Raw genomic sequence first — 19,058 nt, 5'->3', positions numbered from 1 at the left:
CTCGCTGACTAATATTATTATTCTTATAATTCTTATTAAAGTTGTTATTAATATTGTAGTTGTTATTGTTATAGCTATTATTATTACTCTTATTATTGCTATTATATTTTATTTCATTTTTAATAGGATGTCATTTGCAGTAGTTGTGGTAGTGTTGTTGTTCTTCTGCTTAATAATAATAATAATAATAATAATATTATTATTATTATCATCATCCATTCTAGTAGTAGTAGTAGTTGTAGTAGTAATAGTAGTCGTAGTAGTAGTAGTAGTAGTATTAGTAGTTTACGAGCCGGGTGCATGTAGCGGAAGCTTTCCAGAAAGTTGTCCGGTTTACCCTGTTAGCCCCTGCTAGCATGTCCCCGGTGTTTCTAAGTTCACGTCTGGGTTGAACCGTTCACTGTGCGGGCTTTCTGGGAGGAAGGCTGTCCTCTGTTGCGGCTCGATCTGTGGTTTGTCCGGCAGCGCAACGAGCTAACGAATTAGCCCCGTTGGGTGTAGCTTAGCTTGCTACCGCTGTCAGACCGTGGTCAGAGGGGATCGATCGGTCTGTTGAATGATCGATTCGTTTGATTCATCTGGTCTGGGCTCTGGCAGAGGTTGGAGGACCAGACAAACTGAGGCTAAATGCAGCGTAACAGCTACGTCCAGGTTACCTGCGTGTTCATATGTCACTATCTATAGTATACCATGTGTATTATATTGTGCATTTAAAGTTTATTCACCTCGTATGGGCTGTTATTGTTTATGAGTTAGATACTGGGTTTGGCTGGTCTGTCTGTCTGTCAGGTTTTAAGAGACATGAGTTTGACAGCTCACTTCGAAAGATAAGATTAGCACTTTATGAATCGTGTGGGGAAATTCAGGCGTCACAGCGTCAATGAGAGCACTTGAATCCTCAGAATGATGGACGGCGTTTCTGTCCCAGGGATGAACAGATATCCTAGTTTATAATGTAAGATAATACTTTATCAATAAGGTGGAACTTCAGGTGTTATGTCAAGGGTTGCAAATACACAGATCAGCCACAACATTAAAGCAGTGACAGGTGAAGTGAATAACATTGATCATCTGGTTCCAATGACACCTGTCAAGGAGTGGGACATATTATTATTATATATTACTATTATTGTTATCATACTGTTATATATTATTATTATTATTATATGTACTGTTATACGTTATTATGCTATGCAGTGGTTACTAGCTACCAAAAGTGTCCAAGGAAGGACGAGCGCTGAACCGGCCACAGGGTGACGGGGCCCAAGGCTCATTGATGCACGTGGGGAGCCAGGTCTAGTCCGTCTGGTTCCATCCCACAGAAGAACTACTGCAGCACTAATGGGTGGAAAAGTGAACGGTGCTGTGGTAGAAAGGTGTAGAAAACACAGTGCATGGCAGCTTGCTGCGTATGGGAGCTCACAGTGTCCATGTTGACCCCTGTCCACCCCTGAAAGCACCTACAATGGACACGTGAGTGTCACAACTGGACCGTGGAGCAATGGAAGAAGGTGGAGATCTGAAGAATAACCATTTCTGCTTCATCATGCAGATGGGCGGAGCTAGGGTTATCCCATGGAGTGTTTGTGTTTGTGTGTGTGTGTGTGTGTGTGTGTGTGTGTGTGTGTGTGTGTGTGTGTGTGTGTGTGTATGTACACTAACCCTAAGTAAACTGTGCTGATGAGTAAGCCCAATATGGACTAAAAAAGAAAACTACAAATAGTATATAACAGCAGTGTGTAGTGGTAATTTGAGTAGTTAGTACTAGTAATATACTGTGACGGCAGATGTGTGTATAACTGTTTTAAAATATATAAATATATTTATTTCAGTATAGTAGTGAAATAGTGTAGCATCACAGTAATGACTACAATAATAATAATAATAATAATAATTGTAATAATAAGGATAATCATACCAATAGTAAAAATAATAATAATAGTAGTAGTATTATGATAGTACCACTAATAATAATATATAATGTTAACTGCAAAGAAAAATACTTTAACTGAAGGAGGAACTAAAGAGAATAGTTCTGGAGAGGATTGGAATGGGGGGGTCTGTCTGTCTGTCTCTCCTTCCCTCCATATGTGTCCATCTTCCCCATCCCTGTATCCCTCCTTTATTATTATTATCATCGGTTGTTGGTCTATTTACTGCTTTGTGTAAAAAATCTGATGTACCATGAAACTGTCACTGAGTGGCATCAGATGTACGTTTTAATGAGGTGTCCCAGTATCAGAAAACCAGAACTTGTATCTTCGTTTAAGTCCTGATCCAATCGATTGGAACAAGTGAAAACAGAGTCTTAATACCTTTCTTAATCAAGTCCCCATCTTCTCCTAAATTGACTTTTCTGTTTCGTTGCCAAATCAAGTCCCCATCTTCTCCTAAATTGACTTTTCTGTTTCGTTGCCAAATTACTCAGAAGCCTCGAGCGAGAGGAGATTAAGGTGGCAGTGACTGAAAGGTATGAGTTTAAAACCCTGAGCCATCATGTTAGACAGATGGACAGACAGACGTATGTAAGTACGTACAACAAGAATGTTTTTTCTGGTCCTTGATGTCCACTTACACCATGCTCACGTGGAAGGGCACAACAATAACAGTAGTCCAGTTTCCCCGGGCAACTAGATTTGGTCCCACTGACAACTTTAAAAATAGAATAAGCGTGGCATAGTGAACATATAGAAAACTTGTTTTCCTTTCCTGTTCACAGTCTATGTTTGATTTACCGTCCGAAATGCTGAAACAACTGATAAAATTGAACTGGAGATGATCATTATTTAAAATCATTATCGCTAAATTATAAAATGATTTAAATTGGGCAATTATTTTCTCAGTTTAGGCAACCAACAGCTGATGCATGGTTGCCCACTTGACAGCCACTTGTAAATGTGAGTGCACTCAGTGGTCACTTCATCACCTCCACCCTTCCAGTACTGGGTAGGACCCCCCTCCTCCTCCTTCTGCCCCCAGAACATTGACCTGGATACAACAAGGTGTGTGTGTGTGTGTGTGTGTGTGTGTGTGTGTGTGTGTGTGTGTGTGTGTGTGTGTGTGTGTGTGTGTGTGTGTGTGTGTGTGTGTGTGTGTGTGTGTGTGTGTGTGTGTGTGTACACTAACCCTAAGTAAACTGTGCTGATGAGTTAGCCCAATATGGACTAAAATGAAAGAAAACTACAAATAGTATATAACAGCAGTGTGTAGTGGTAATTTGAGTAGTTAGTACTAGTAATATACTGTTATGGTAGATGTGTGTATAACTGTTTTAAAATATATAAATATATTTATTTCAGTATAGTAGTGAAATAGTGTAGCATCACAGTAATGACTACAATAATAATAATAATAATAATAATAATAATAATAATTGTAATAATAAGGATAATCATACCAATAGTAAAAATAATAATAATAGTAGTAGTATTATGATAGTACCACTAATAATAATATATAATTTTAACTGCAAAGAAAAATACTTTAACTGAAGGAGGAACTAAAGGGAATAGTTCTGGAGAGGATGGGAATGGAGGGGTCTGTCTGTCTGTCTCTCCTTCCCTCCATATGTGTCCATCTTCCCCATCCCTGTATCCCTCCTTTATTATTATTATCATCGGTTGTTGGTCTATTTACTGCTTTGTGTAAAAAATCTGATGTACCATGAAACTGTCACTGAGTGGCATCAGATGTACGTTTTAATGAGATGTCCCAGAGCGAGAGTATTGTAGATATGGCAGGATAGATAGATAGATAGATAGATAGATAAAATATGAAGAAGAAGAATCTTTAATTGTCACAACACGCCATTACAACACATGCATATACACACGCACACACACACACACACACACACACACACACACACACACACACACACACACACACACACACACACACGCTTTGGATGCTGCTGGTGAAATGGTTTCTCTGCATTTGGCCATCCTGGCTTGTCCTTTCTCCGGGGGGGCATCCAGGAGCAGTGGGCAGCATTCAACGACGCTCGAGGACCTGGTTCCATATGTCCATCGCTGGTCAGACCATGAGGTTGTGCATGTTTTGGGTGGAGGTCTTTACTAATGTTAGATGGAGGAAACCCCATGTGAGCACCGGGAGAACATGCAACTCCACACAGAAAGGCCCCTCATTGGGAGACAACCCACGAGATGGATAGATAGATAATAGATGGATAGATTAATAGAAAGATAGATAGATAGATAAATATATAGATAAATAATAGATGGATAGATAAATAGATAGATAATAATAGATAGATAGTTCCAGGCATCACAACTGCCCAGTTGTGGTGCCTGTGCCGCTGCAGCCTCACTGTCCTTTTGTGAGCTTCAGGAGTGGAACCCACTGTGGTTCCTCTCCGTCCACTGCATGGTTCCACGTGTCGCGCTTTGGGGACTCTCTCCTGCTCTTCACCCCTGTGGGACGCCTGGTTCTTTGAGTTCTACTTCCTGTCGGCTTGAACCAGTCTGGACGTCATCCCCTGACCTCTCTCATTAACGAGGCGTTTTGACCTTGTCATAGTATCCAGAGCACGAATGATTGTTTCTCAAAATATTCATTGTGTGTGGAGGTTTGTTCTGCGAATCTTGGCATCAGGTCCACACGGTGGAAGGATTAAAAGGATTAAAAGTTCAGATTCAACCTGGAGTTGTGTTCTGGCCAAAGACAGAGCGTTGACATGAACCCTGAGGTCAGTTGGGTTCCCTCGGAGCGTCCGCAGCAGGATAAATAACCCGCTCCGCGTCCCGTGTTGGTTTTTCGCTTCGAATAGCGCCAGAATGTTTTAGGGGGAATGACGTCGTCCAAGGTCGACTGAAAAGCACCACCACCATCGCCTTCATCGGGTTGTTTGAGCGGTTTCTGAGCGGTTTGAGCTGGTGAAGCATTAACCGTGCGGTGCTCCTACTGTTTGTTCAGAACCAAAGTTCAGTGTTTTTTTTTCACGGCGCTGATGGAACGGACCCTGTGAGTTCTGCCATCAAACCACGATGTCAGCCTTGCCCAAATATGTGAAATGGGTTTCTCCTTGGGGGAGATAAACTGGGGTTTCATAACACAATGGGCTGCCTTAACTTCCACTTCCCCCAACTTTAACTTAGCCACTGGAGGCTTTTGAAAGATGTACGCCTGTGTGCCCAGCGGTACTGAGGGCATCCAGTTCTCCAACTGTTTTCAAGGTTCCTTACGTTACATCACCTCTTTTGTCCAGTGTCTCACAATAACTACATTTGTCACGAGCAGCCAAACCAACGGGAAATGACAAGCGGTTTGTTTTGGAACTCTTGGACCGTTTCATGCTCGTGTTCTGTCTGATTTTGTTTAAACGAGACTGAAAGTAAAGTCAGTGACTGAACGTTGTTGATAAATAGTGTGTAAATCATGGCCCTCGCTATTATTCCAAATGGAAAGTTGTGTGATACTATAGGTACTCAGATGGAGTGCTCGCAGCCTGATTATCCAAGTTGTATTCTGCATTTCTGCAACATATGGAAGTGGAAATACTTACCTCTGCTCATTGTACATATCATCGTGTTGTTTCTATTTCAGGGCGCCAATGCCTCTGCCTTGGAGAAGGAGATCGGTCCGGAACAATTTCCCGTGAACGAGCACTACTTTGGATTGGTCAATGTAAGCTTGAGTTTTGAATCTGTCCCTGTGTTTTGGAGATGTTCAGAGCATATGTTCGCTCCAGAGCGTCCTGGACCTCCTGGAGTTTGGAGAGAGCATTCCAAGTCTTTAAAGTCCACAATCAAAAATAAGAATTCCACAAAATGTTTTGGCCGTACGCTGGCGCCGCTTGATACGACCTCTGACAAGCAGCCAAGATGTCAGCCCACGATCATTCTTTTAATTTTCCCCATCTTCTCTCTCCTCTCTCTCTCTAGTTTGGAAACACCTGCTACTGTAACTCAGTGCTGCAGGCGTTGTACTTCTGTCGGCCGTTTAGGGAGAAAGTTCTGGCGTACAAGGTGAGTACAGAGCAGATCTGTTTGGCAGCGGTTTACTTCTTCATGTATGTATGTATGTATGTATGTACCCTGTAAAAGACAAGACCATGTGCAACCTGGAAATTATATACACCATACATACGTACATACAGTGGGGCAAAAAAGTATTTAGTCAGCCCCCAATTGTGCAAGTTCTCCCACTTAAAAAGATGAGAGAGGCCTGTTATTTTCATCATAGGTTCACTTCGACTATGAGAGACAGAATGGGGGGAAAGAATCCAGGAAATCACATTGTAGGATTTTTAATGAATTAATTAGTAAATTCCTGGGTAAAATAAGTATTTGGTCACCTACAAACAAGCAAGATTTCTGGCTTTCACAGACCTGTAACTTTTTCTTTAAGAGGCTCCTCTGTCCTCCACTTGTTACCTGTATTAATGGCACCTGTTTGAACTCGTTATCAGTATAAAAGACACCTGTCCACAACCTCAAACAGTCACACTCCAAACTCCACTATGGCCAAGACCAAAGAGCTGTCAAAGGACACCAGAAACAAAATTGTAGACCTGTTCCAGGCTGGGAAGACTGAATCTGCAATAGTTAAGCAGCTTGTTGTGAAGAAATCAACTGTGGGAGCAATTATTAGAAAATGGAAGACATACAAGACCACTGATAATCTCCCTCGATCTGGGGCTCCACGCAAGATCTCACCCCGTGGGGTCAAAATGATCACAAGAACGGTGAGCAAACATCCCAGAACCACACGGGGGGACCTAGTGAATGACCTGCAGAGAGCTGGGACCAAAGTAACAAAGGCTACCATCAGTAACACACTACGCCGCCAGGGACTCCAATCCTGCAGTGCCAGACGTGTCCCCCTGCTTAAGCCAGTACATGTCCAGGCCCGTCTGAAGTTTGCTAGAGAGCATTTGGATGATCCAGAAGGGGATTGGGAGAATGTCATATGGTCAGATGAAACTAAATAGAACTTTTTGGTAAAAACTCAACTTGTCGTGTTTGGAGGAGAAAGAAAGCTGAGTTGCATCCAAAGAACACCATACCTACTGTGAAGCATGGGGGTGGAAACATCATGCTTTGGGGCTGTTTTTCTGCAAAGGGACCAGGACGACTGATCCGTGTAAAGGAAAGAATGAATGGGGCCATGTATCGTGAGATTTTGAGTGAAAACCTCCTTCCATCAGCAAGGCATTGAAGATGAAACATGGCTGGGTCTTTCAGCATGACAATGATCCCAAACACACCGCCCGGGCAACGAAGGAGTGGCTTCGTAAGAAGCATTTCAATGTCCTGGAGTGGCCTAGTCAGTCTCCAGATCTCAACCCCATAGAAAATCTTTGGAGGGAGTTGAAAGTCCGTGTTGCCCAGCGACAGCCCCAAAACATCACTGCTCTAGAGGAGATCTGCACGGAGGAATGGGCCAAAATACCAGCAACAGTGTGTGAAAACCTTGTGAAGACTTGCAGAAAACGTTTGACCTCTGTCATTGCAAACAAAGGGTGAATATAACAAAGTATTGAGATGAACTTTTGTTATTGACCAAATACTTATTTTCCACCATAATTTGCAAATAAATTCTTTATAAATCAGACAATGTGATTTTCTGGATATTTTTTTTCTCATTTTGTCTCTCATAATTGAGGTATATCTACGATGAAAATGACAGGCCTCTCTCATCTTTTTTAGTGGGAGAACTTGCACAATTGGTGGCTGACTAAATACTTTTTTGCCCCACTGTACATACACTGATCAGCCACAACATTAAAGCAGTGACAGGTGAAGTGAATAACATTGATCATCTGGTTCCAATGACACCTGTCAAGCAGTGGGACATATTATTATTATATAATATTATTATTATCATACTGTTATATATTATTATTATTATTATTATATATATACTGTTATATATATATATATATATATATATATATATATATATATATATATATATATATATATATATACTGTTGTGTATTATTATTGTATTCAGGATATATTAGCTAGCAAGTGAAGAGTCAGTTGTTGAACTATAAAAATGGGCGTGGTCAGGGTCTGAGCCACTTTGACAAGGAGCACATTGTGATGCTGGACGACTGGGTCAGAGCATCTCCACAAGCACAGGTCTTGTGGCTGTTCCCGCTGTGCAGTGGTTACTAGCTACCAAAAGTGTCCAAGGAAGGACGAGCGCTGAACCGGCCACAGGGTGACGGGGCCCAAGGCTCATTGATGCACGTGGGGAGCCAGGTCTAGTCCGTCTGGTTCCATCCCACAGAAGAACTACTGCAGCACTAATGGGTGGAAAAGTGAACGGTGCTGTGATAGAAAGGTGTAGAACACACAGTGCATGGCAGCTTGCTGCGTATGGGAGCTCACAGTGTCCATGCTGACCCCTGTCCACCCCTGAAAGCACCTACAATGGACACGTGAGCGTCACAACTGGACCGTGGAGCAATGGAAGAAGGTGGAGGTCTGATGAATCAGCTTTTCTACTACATCATGTGGATGGGTGGGGTTAGGGTCCGATGAAGCATCCGTGGGATGTGCTGGAACAACAAGCCTAATCCATGGGGGCCCCACCTCCAACTTGCAGGACTTAAAGGATGCTAACGTCTTGGTGCCAGATGCCACAGGACACCTTCAGAGTCTGGTGGAGTCCATGCCTCTACCTCACAGCTGTTTTGTTGTCATGAGGGGGAGCTACACAATATTAGTGTTATTTGTGGTGTATTTGATGTTGTGGTTGATCAATGTATATATTATATTCTGCCCCGTCGCCCCCTCCAGGTGCAGCCTCGGCGTAAGGAGTCGCTCCTCACCTGCCTGGCCGACCTGTTCAACAGCATCGCCACGCAGAAGAAGAAGGTCGGAGTCATTCCTCCAAAGAAGTTCATCTCGCGGCTAAGAAAAGAAAATGGTGAGGGCAGAGGGGCGGGGCTTCGCACGCCTACATTCTTAGAACCAGAGTTCTGACTTTGAGTGACGTAGGCTGGAAAACTGTCAAAAACCAGATTCAGTCCAATTCAACTCGATTGTCATTATACTGCAGTACATGAACAACGATATGGTCTTGGAAGTTCCCAACTCTGCAAGAAAAGAAGGGAACGATAAATGATAGTAAATAAGACATCTGTAAAAATATTAAGATATCTGGGGAAAATGCGGGTTGGCAAAGTTAGCAAGACATTTTTTAATACCAAAAAAAAGTGGATGCCCCATGAAGATGGAGTGCAAATTCCAGAGAGGAGATGAGGAGGAGAGAGGTATGAGAAGAAAGGAGATGAGAATGAAGGGAGAGAAGGGGGAGAGGAAAATGTGAAGAGGATAGAAGAGGAGGAGAAGGAGGAATGGTGGAGATGAGATGGAGCTGAACAGGAAGAGGAATGGGGGATGAATAGGAGGAGGAAGTGGAGGGGAGGATGAAGAGGGGGAAAGGTTGGAGTGGAAGAGGAGGAGAGTTGGAGAGGAGGAGGAAGAGGAGGAGGAGGAAGGTTAGAGAAGAGGAGGAAGAGGAGGGTTGGAGAGGAGGAGGGTTGGCCGAGTACCGGAGCAGAGATGAGTTTCCCAGCTGAGGAAACAGGACGGAGGGAGGGCGAGTGGAAACACAAAAAAAACAAAAGAGAGAATGTTGTTTATTTTCCATCTTGTCCTTGCTCAGCGCTTTCTGTCCTTTTTTCTTCTCTCCCTCTCTCCATCAATATTTCCATTCATTGCTTCTCCATCTATTTATCTTCCTGAAGATCTCCCCATGTCGCTCATCCCACCTCTCCCTCTCCCCCTCTCTCTCTCTCTCCCTCCCCCTCTCGTTCTCCTCTCTCTCTCTCTCTCTCTCTCTCTCTCTCTCTCTCTCTCGCTCTCTCTCTCTCTCTCTCTCTCTCTCTCTCTCTAAAAGTGCTCTTTTGGCAGGAGAAGAAAACTCTTGTGTTGCCAAGTTGGATCCATTAACTGTGTTAGGAAGCGTCTTCAACATGTTGTCTGTCTGCCTCATTCTATAGTTATAGAGCAAGACAACAATGAAAGCTAATTGTTTATATGTGTTATATAGTATATCTATATTAATGTGTTATTTATTTAATCAACATATCTTATACTTTAAGATGCATTTTCATTGATTTTGAATTGATGTTAAAGATGTAGGAAATCTGATGGAGTAAATACTTGGACTGAGATAGAAATGATATATATATATTATTATGTAAATAGTTTATGTCTCTGTATGACTCTTTAAATTCTTGTCTCTCTTTCCCTCTCCCTCTCTCCCTCTCCCTCCCTCCCCCTCTTTCTCCCTCCCTCCAGAGCTCTTTGATAACTACATGCAGCAGGACGCTCATGAGTTCCTCAACTACCTCCTCAACACCATCGCTGACCTCCTGCAGGAGGAGAAGAGCCAGGAGCAGCAGCACAACGGGAAGCTGTTGCACAACGGGGGAGGCGACGTGGGAGGAGTAGAAGGGGGAGGAGGAGGTGGTGGTGGAGGAGGAGGAGGAGGAGGGGGAGGTGGAGGAGAGGAAGGAAAGGAGACGCAGCAGACCTGGGTCCACGAGATCTTCCAAGGCACGCTGACCAACGAGACGCGCTGCCTCAACTGTGAAGCGGTGAGTTGTGATGATGGCAAACCTGCGTCCGTGTCTTGGTGCTCATGTTGGATGAAGATGGAGCCACCTCACCCCAGTACAAAATAAGCAACATACATCAAAATTAAAGATGTAAATTTGAATTCATCCTCACCTTATGTTGCCGCCGCCCGGGAACAGACATCCAATGAAAATTATCCAAATAATCCAGCGAGTCCTTTCCCGAAGCCCTGTTCCGCCATGTTTGTTTACTCTTGCTCCTATGCGCACGAAAAGGCACCGTATCGTAAAGTTTTCCTGCTGCCGCTGTAAACAAAGATGGCGGAAGGTGCCTGCTCAGGTGAGGGTGAATCAAAGTTTACATCTCCAATTTTGCAACATTAATTTTTACCGTGGGCACGGTATTAGAGGGAAAGACTTACGGTTCAGAACCGTGGTTGCTTGATACCACGATCGATTCACTGTGTCAACCTGCGTGTCTTGGTCCTCACTGTGCTGCAGGTCAGCAGTAAAGACGAGGACTTCCTGGACCTGTCGGTGGACGTGGAGCAGAACACCTCCATCACACACTGTCTCAGGTACAAAGTGGACTTTTCAGGGCGTGTCATGTTCCCATCCTGTGAATTATCCCACGTCATTAAAATCCTCCCAAAACAAATCAGAAATTGCAATTGTAATTTTACAATTGCACCGGCTTGGAAATAGAAAGCTCTATATTTAGACTGTGTGTGTGTGTGTGTGTGTGTGTGTGTGTGTGTGTGTGTGTGTGTGTGTGTGTGTGTGTGTGTGTGTGTGTGTGTGTGTGTGTGTGTGTGTGTGTGTGTGTGTGTGTGTGTGTGTGTGTGTGTGTGCGCGCCCGCGCGCGCGCGCTCTCTCTCTCTCTCTCTCTGCAGGGGCTTCAGTAACACAGAGACGTTATGCAGTGAGTATAAATACTACTGTGAGCAGTGTCGCAGTAAACAGGAAGCCCAGAAAAGGTGAGTGACATCACAGGGATCCTGGTCCCCGTGACCTCACTAAGCACCACCTTTTAGTTTTGACACGAAAGACGAGAACACGTCTTAGCCCTTTTCAAACCCCCCCCCTCTTGTGTTGCCCTCCACCCCCAGGATGAGGGTGAAGAAGCTGCCCATGATCCTGGCTCTGCACCTCAAGCGCTTCAAGTACATGGACCAGCTGCACCGCTATACCAAGCTGTCCTACCGCGTGGTCTTCCCCCTGGAGCTCCGCCTATTCAACACGTCCGGCGACGCCACCAACCCCGACCGCATGTACGACCTGGTGGCCGTGGTGGTGCACTGTGGCAGGTGGGGGTCCACTCGTTAGATGTCTTCCAGCTACTCGAAAAAACAAACAAACAAAAAAAAAAGTGTTTTTTTTGTTTTTTTTGACACTTGTCAAAATGTGCTTATTTTTCATTGACGTTCTTTGACCACCAGAGGGCGGAGTCATGGATAAACCACTGGATTGACTGAGTTAGATGTAGAAAGTGAAAGCACACACACAGTCATACAGGGCGTCAGCATTTATCGTGATAAAACGAAGATGGTCGTAATCGGTGATCAACCAGTAAACCTTGAAGTTCACTAACCAGGGCGGTGATCCACACATCAGTGGATTCCCTTGTCATCCTGTGAGGAAACATCTCTCATGATCTGTTTAATTCTGTTTCATATTTAGAAAACGTTCAGTACATTTGTGTGGATTAAGTAATCGTTGCGGGCCACATTTATCAATGCATCATCCCCATGTGATGGGCCACATCAAATTGTCTTGCGGGTGTGGCCCCCGGGCCTGTAGTTTGAGGCCCCTGAACTAGAGGAGGGAAAATGAAAGTGTGGAAAATATACAATAAACCTAACAATCAACAGTAAAGTTTCAAATTAAAACAATTAACCTGTTGATGAACAGTAAAGATAAACCTGAAAAGGGACAAAAAAAACCCATCAAAAGTGAACCTAAAAGACATAAATAACTGAGAGAAGTGATGGTGGTAGCTCGATGTCGCGCCGCGCTGACGTAGCATCTCGTGCTCCTCCCCCGCAGCGGCCCGAACCGCGGCCACTACATCACCATCGTGAAGAGCCACGGTTTCTGGCTGCTGTTCGACGACGACATCGTGGAGGTGAGCGCAGCCTTTCTCCCCTGCTCCCCCCCGTGTCCCCGTGCAACAGCATGAAGCAGCACCGTGCTGCGTTCAAGGCCGCTGGGAAATTTCGCTACTCGGAATTATTTTCCTTTCTTTTCATTTTTTCCAACCTAAAGGAATGGCAGGCAACAGCAAATGGTCCTTATAAGTAATTATTTGGTCCTTATAGCAGTTATTTGCACTAAATGGACTGTGCTAGGCTATTAAGAGTTAATTACTCCCAGTGCATTGCAGTATAATTCACTGTAATACCCCACAGCCGGAAATTCCCCATTTTTTTATAAAAGAGTTTGATATTGGTGTTCCAGGGTTTTCAAATCTTTTGGTATGAATCTGCATCCAGTGGCATTAAAGCTGTGGTTTTAATGCAGTTACTCGCTGTGAAAACAGATTCTGTGCCTTGACCCCAAACCTCCCCGTGTTCTCAGACGGAGCTTTTGGACCTCATTAAAATATTTGATGCTCGTGGGCCTCGGTTTGGCGATCACCGTGAAAACACGACTCGGTCAAATGAGACGGGAAAAGTTTCCCGATCGGCGTGTTTTTCCACTCGTCCCGACATGTGCTCTGCTGGGGGATTGTGCTGAGCTGGCACATGGCCGTCGGCCCTGGATGTGCTACCGCCGGTGTTTTCACCACAACTTTTCCATCAAGTCGCCGTCGTCATCTAAGTCTGATAAGCTCAGGGAGGAGTGGAGGAGAAGCTTCTCTCTCTCTCCCTCTCTCTGTCTCTCTCTCCCTACCTCTCTCTTTCTCTGTCTCCCTCTCTCTCCCTGTCTCTCTCTTTCTCTGTCTCACTCTCTCTCCCTGTCTCTCTCTCCCTCTCTCCCTCCTCCCCTCCTTTTTTCTTCAGTTAGTTGTTTCCTCAGCAGAGTCGTTTATGTTAAGTCTCCTTGTTCATTGTTCATTTGGAACTTGCCTTTCTTTCTTTTTCTCTGTGTTTCCTCCTCCTCTGCTCTGGTTTCAACTCGGTTTCAACTGTACCTCGATCCCAAAATCCATGTGAAAACACCACTGAATATCACCTCCACCCGCTAACCCTAACCCTAACCCTAACCCTAACCCTAACAACCGCCCGTGTGTGGTTGTTGTATGCACTGTATGCACTGGCAGTCATAAAATCCTAAAATATATCAAGGTACATAATAAGGGGGGGATGAATGTTTAGGATTTAAATGCACATTGAGAATTTTCTAAATGTCAAATTGATTCATACATTTTAATGCTAGAATTGAATCATTTCAGAATATATTTATTATTATTATTATTAATAATAATAATAATAATAATAATAATTATTATTATTATTATTAATAATAATAATAATAATAATAATAATAATAATAATAATAATAATTATTATTATTTATTTTTAGTATTCTTCTTATTATTATTATTTTGAGTATTATTATTTTATTATTATTATTTTTTTTTTGGTAGTAGTATTATTATTTATTATTATTATTATTTATTATTATTATTATTATTATTATTATTATTATAATTTGATTATTATTATTCATTTTATTAGTATTCTTATTATTTCTATTATTAGTAGTATTATAATTATAATTATTATTATTCTTTTTTTAAATGTATTTTATTTTGTTTATTAATATTATTATTTTGAACCCAGTCTCAAGTGGTATGAGTACTGTGTTTGTTCATCTGGAAGACAGGTAATCCCAGTGGATCAATAAAATAACAGTCGAGATGGGACACGCCCCTCTCCACTCACATCAGAGTCCACCAAATGAACAAATGTCTCCTCCCCCCCCCCCACCCCTTTCTGCAGAAAATCGACGCGCAGGCGATCGAGGAGTTCTACGGCCTGACGTCGGACATTTCCAAGAACTCTGAGTCTGGATACATCCTGTTCTACCAGTCCAGAGACTGAGCCCAGCGGCCGGGGAGAGCCCGCCCACAAGCACTGTCAATCAGCATCCAAGAGGGGCGTGTGGGCCCTGCCCCTGCCACGCCCATATAATTATCGAGGCTTTATTTCCCGTAGGCGGAGCTTTTGCACCAGGGCGTCGACCCCTGATTGGTCCACGTTGGGCGTTTCCCATCTGTTGGGGATGATGGGAGCGTCCGCGGTGGAACTGACATGAAAACAGTAATGCAGCTTGACATGAAAACAGTGATGCAGCTTGACATGAAAACAGTGATGCAGCTTGACATGAAAACAGTGATGCAGCTTGACATGAAAACAGTGATGCAGCTTGACATGAAAACAGTGATGCAGCTTGACATGAAAACAGTGATGCAGCTTGACATGAAAACAGTGATGCAGCTTGACATTATAAGGCGTTTTAACATTAACGGTCTTCTTCTTCGGTCTTTATTTAAGGTGAATATAACACTTTGCCAAACTCTCTGTCGCCACCGTCAGGGCTCCCCTGGTTGTTTTTTTTGTTGTGGATGCACACCGTGCTCGAGGAGCGTCGGTGCCCTGGTCCTGAGGATGACGGGAGTCCTAAAAAAAACAACAAATCATGACGTGGACCAAAGTTATCAAGACACGAAGACATGAAGACCTCCCTCCATTCATTCTGTACGGGACTCCAAACGCTGCTAAACCACTTGAGTTGTGTTGTGGGAAACACCGGTTGGAAAGGCAGCTGCCGTTCGTGGTTCTGTTTCAAATGAAAGATGGATGCAGCGGTCCGAGTGGGCGTGGCTGCTGCTGCTGCATTGCCATAATCGGTGCCGTGGCAGAGCATCTTAAAATAAATTTAAAAAAGGCGAGCGCGGGCAATCATTTGTTGGACTTGGTTTGGGCAGGAAGCGCTGCACCCGCTTTCCCTGTTGTTCTGTTGAATTCCTTTTGGACGTTAAATTAAAAATGTAAATGTCTTTCCAGCGGCACGTCCATGACCCGTCCAACCCGTCTTTGAAAGGGACCAGGGGCGGGGACCAACTTCACATCAGTGACATCCCAGATACACATACACAAGGTGGGGGGTTCCGGGGTTTGGCCTCAAGTCACTTAAACAGGACGGGGCAGTCGTGATCGTAGAAGGGCGTGGTCATAGAAGGGCGTGGTCGTGACCGCAGAAGGTCGTCGTCCTAGAAGGGCGTCGTCCTAGAAGGGCGTGGTCATAGATGGGCGCCATAGATGGGCGTGGTCATAGAAGGCCGTGGTTATAGAAGGGCGTGGTCGTGACCGCAGAAGGGCGTGGTCGTGACCGCAGAAGTGCGTGGTCGTGGCCGCTCCATCGCACGACGTTCAGCGGAAGCAGTTCTCTCCACACTGGACCATTTTAAAGTCCTGATGACTTTGACTCGGCTCGACTCCCAACGCTGCAAAAAATGAGGTTCAGGTGAAGTCAACGCCACAGTTTTTCTTGAATTGAGTGATTCCCACAACACAACGTTCTGCCACGTGTTAGCGTTAGCGTTGGCCTGTTCAGCCCGCCCCGCCCCGCTCACCTTTCAGGGGCTCGGTGACGACACTTTGCCTCCTCTTGACCCCCGATGGGGTCTTTAAAACTCCTAACCTTCACGTGCAAACGGAGGACCAGAGGTGGAGAACTCCGTCTTCAGAAAGTCCTGCTTCCGGGTCCTCGCTCCACCCGCGCAGGGATGAGCAGGCGCCACGCCCCGGTCGGACCTGCGGGTTGATGCCGATCGTCCAAATCCGCACGGTCCGCTAAGACTCTCTGAACGCGGATTCTCCAGGTCTGCCTGGAACCTCCACCCTGGAGGCGAGACGGCGTTGGTGTCGCCACGCCTCCGACTCGGTTCTCCGCTTTGATTCTTTTCATTTGAATGTGTTCCGTGGGCGTGTCCGTCTCATTTCTCACATTGATCTTTAAGATCGGTTTTAACTCTGTCCAATATGTAAGCAACCATCAGCCGGCGCTGGGCCGTGCCAAAGCCCCAAACAGTACCACCTCCGCCACGCTGGAACCTGGAACCTGGAGCCCGGAGCCCGGAACCTGGAACCTCTCCTCACCTCCGTTTGAACGCACAAAGAAACCAAATATCATTTGTTTAGTTTGATTGTTTTTTTTGGTTGATTGTTGTTTTTCTGTCAGCCGGTGCCACGCCTTCGCTCCTTGGTGACCTCACTTCCTGTCTGGGCTGGGGAGAAGCCGGGGGAATGGAAACGTGTTCAAGTATTTTGTCGAACGTTGTCGATTCAGCCGCTTCGATGTGCGGTCACACCCTCGTCCTCGCCAGGGCCCGGCCTGGCTCCGCGCGTTTTGGTGTCCAGAGAGGAAATCTGTTAATGACTGAATCCAAAATCAGGTGTTGATTGTTGGTTCGTACCGATCGGCTCAAGCCGTAGCCGCCTCCCGCTGACGACGGCGTTCCAACTCACTTCACTTCCTGTATTTGGGATGAGGTGGTTCCTGGAGCCACGGTCCCTTGGACCAAAGTCGTATGAAATAGTTGTTTTCTCACAGTATCGTTTGAATTTTCTCAAAATCTGAAAATAGAGACGACGTGAAAATCTGACAAAGTCCTGGAAAAAAAAAAAGACTTTTCCACCTCGAAGCGATTGAACGTTCCAGGAACCTCTCGCTCCCGGTTTGATTCCACTTCCTGTTCCCAGTGAGTTGATCGGTGAAGCCGAGGTTGTGGGCGCGGTCGCGGCCGGACGTGATGTCGGGAGCGGATCAGACCGTCGAGCGTCTGCTCATTCGTGATGATCAGTCTGATCTGAAAGACGGAGCAGACGACCTCCAGCTGGGATCACAGCCCCACCCCCACCCCCACAATGAAGCTTTTCACCAAAATTTGTGATGTCAGGTGATGTCACCAAGAGGAAGGAGGCTCATGTGGAAGCCTGGCTCTTTTTTAAATTTAAATATTATTAATATTATTGTTATTAAAATGAATGTTTATCTTACCTTTACGTTTACTAGATCTTAACACACACACACACACACACATATATATATATGTATGTATGTGTATATATATATATATATATATATATATATATATATATATATATATATGTATTTATGTGTATATATATATATATGTATGTATGTGTATATATATATATATATATGTATGTGTATATATATATATATATATGTATGTATATATATATGTATATATATATATGTATGTATATATATATGTATATATATATATGTATATATATATATATATATATATATGTATATTATTAATTTCTACCATTGTTGTGTAGGCAGCACCACAATGAAGGTGTTTTTTGTTTTGATTTTTCGAGCTATGAGATGAGAGATGTTGATGTGTAAATAAATACAGATGTTATTATTGGAAAAAAATGAAGTAATTTCTTTCTGGAAAACAACCAGCGTTCCAAGAACAAAACAAAACAACAAAAAAACAACCCCTCCTCAAATCCTTCCAATACTCGATTGGCTTTCACACCACGTACTCCCAAGCACCGCCCATCTGGGAGTCCCAGGCGTGACACAACAAACACACCCAGGGCGACGCCCTGTGAAGAACATCCCGACGACAACAAACTGCACGTTGTGGAACGTTCCCGTCGTCGTCCATTCAGGACAAAATGATCCAAACATGAGGTAAATAAAAGCATCAACGTTCATTCTGTTCTGTGTTGATGAACACGTCACTCTTGACAACAGAAACCACAACATTGAGTTAAAGGCAAAAAAACCTTCCTTCTCTTCTGGGTTTTCCCGCCGTCGTTACGCTGCGTTCCGGTTGAAGTGGGAACTCGGGAAAAGGCGACTTCCTGTGGAGGCAAATGCAAAGGATCGGCCCATTTAAGACGGAATTCCCAGTCGGATTTTAATTTTCCGAGATGACAGACCCGTCGTCCCGGCAACGTGCCTGGGTTCCAAACTGCTCTGTTCAATGACATGGACTCCGACAAACCGCAAAGGAACGCGGCGTCGGGTACCACCAGCGGCAGGAAGTGGAAAATGGCCGTAAAGGAAGTGATGTTTTGAGCGATGTTTGTCACTTCAACCGCAACGTCTTTGTTCTCACGTTTGTCCTGAATGAGACTCTGTGACGGCGGGCGGTGGGTCCCAAGTTCCGAAAGATTCCAAGTGTCATGTACAGGAAGCACAAGGTTTTTGGGGTGTGATTGTTCCCACTGGACTCTCGTCACCCGTCGCCACGGAAACGTATAAAGAATCAATGGAATACTCAGAATGTTGTGCTGCAAGTGACAGACATTGCTTTCGAGTTTTTTCGAGCAGTGACGCCGCTGCCTCCGCTGGTCGTGTGCTGTGAGGGGTTGAATGGGTTGCAGTACACGCCCTGACCACAGAGGGCAGCACCGGTGGATGTGGCCAATCAGAGCGCAGGTTTTGTTATTATGGGGTGTGTGTGTGTGTGTGTGTGTGTGTGTGTGTGTGTGTGTGTGTGTGT

General features: G+C 44.5%; 1 protein-coding gene across 1 annotated transcript in view; it reads left to right on the top strand.

Annotated features, from left to right (window-relative positions):
* usp12b (ubiquitin specific peptidase 12b) overlaps positions 1-17,597 on the top strand; it is a 17,868-nt gene extending 271 nt beyond the window's left edge. Inside the window, exons 2-10 of the mRNA XM_080023207.1 lie at positions 5,566-5,646; positions 5,904-5,987; positions 8,772-8,901; positions 10,281-10,579; positions 11,060-11,136; positions 11,452-11,535; positions 11,668-11,865; positions 12,605-12,683; positions 14,503-17,597. Of these exons, the coding sequence (XP_079879333.1) occupies positions 5,566-5,646; positions 5,904-5,987; positions 8,772-8,901; positions 10,281-10,579; positions 11,060-11,136; positions 11,452-11,535; positions 11,668-11,865; positions 12,605-12,683; positions 14,503-14,604 (1,134 nt within the window). The 3' untranslated portion in view covers positions 14,605-17,597. The remainder of the gene's footprint in view (positions 1-5,565; positions 5,647-5,903; positions 5,988-8,771; positions 8,902-10,280; positions 10,580-11,059; positions 11,137-11,451; positions 11,536-11,667; positions 11,866-12,604; positions 12,684-14,502) is intronic.
* Positions 17,598-19,058: the final 1,461 nt, after the last annotated feature.

The sequence above is a fragment of the Zeus faber genome (genome assembly GCF_960531495.2).
Source record: "Zeus faber genome assembly, chromosome: 22".
Taxonomy (NCBI): Eukaryota; Metazoa; Chordata; class Actinopteri; order Zeiformes; family Zeidae; genus Zeus; species Zeus faber.
Note: the sequence above shows the minus strand (reverse complement) of the source record. Positions and strands in the feature narration are given on the sequence as shown.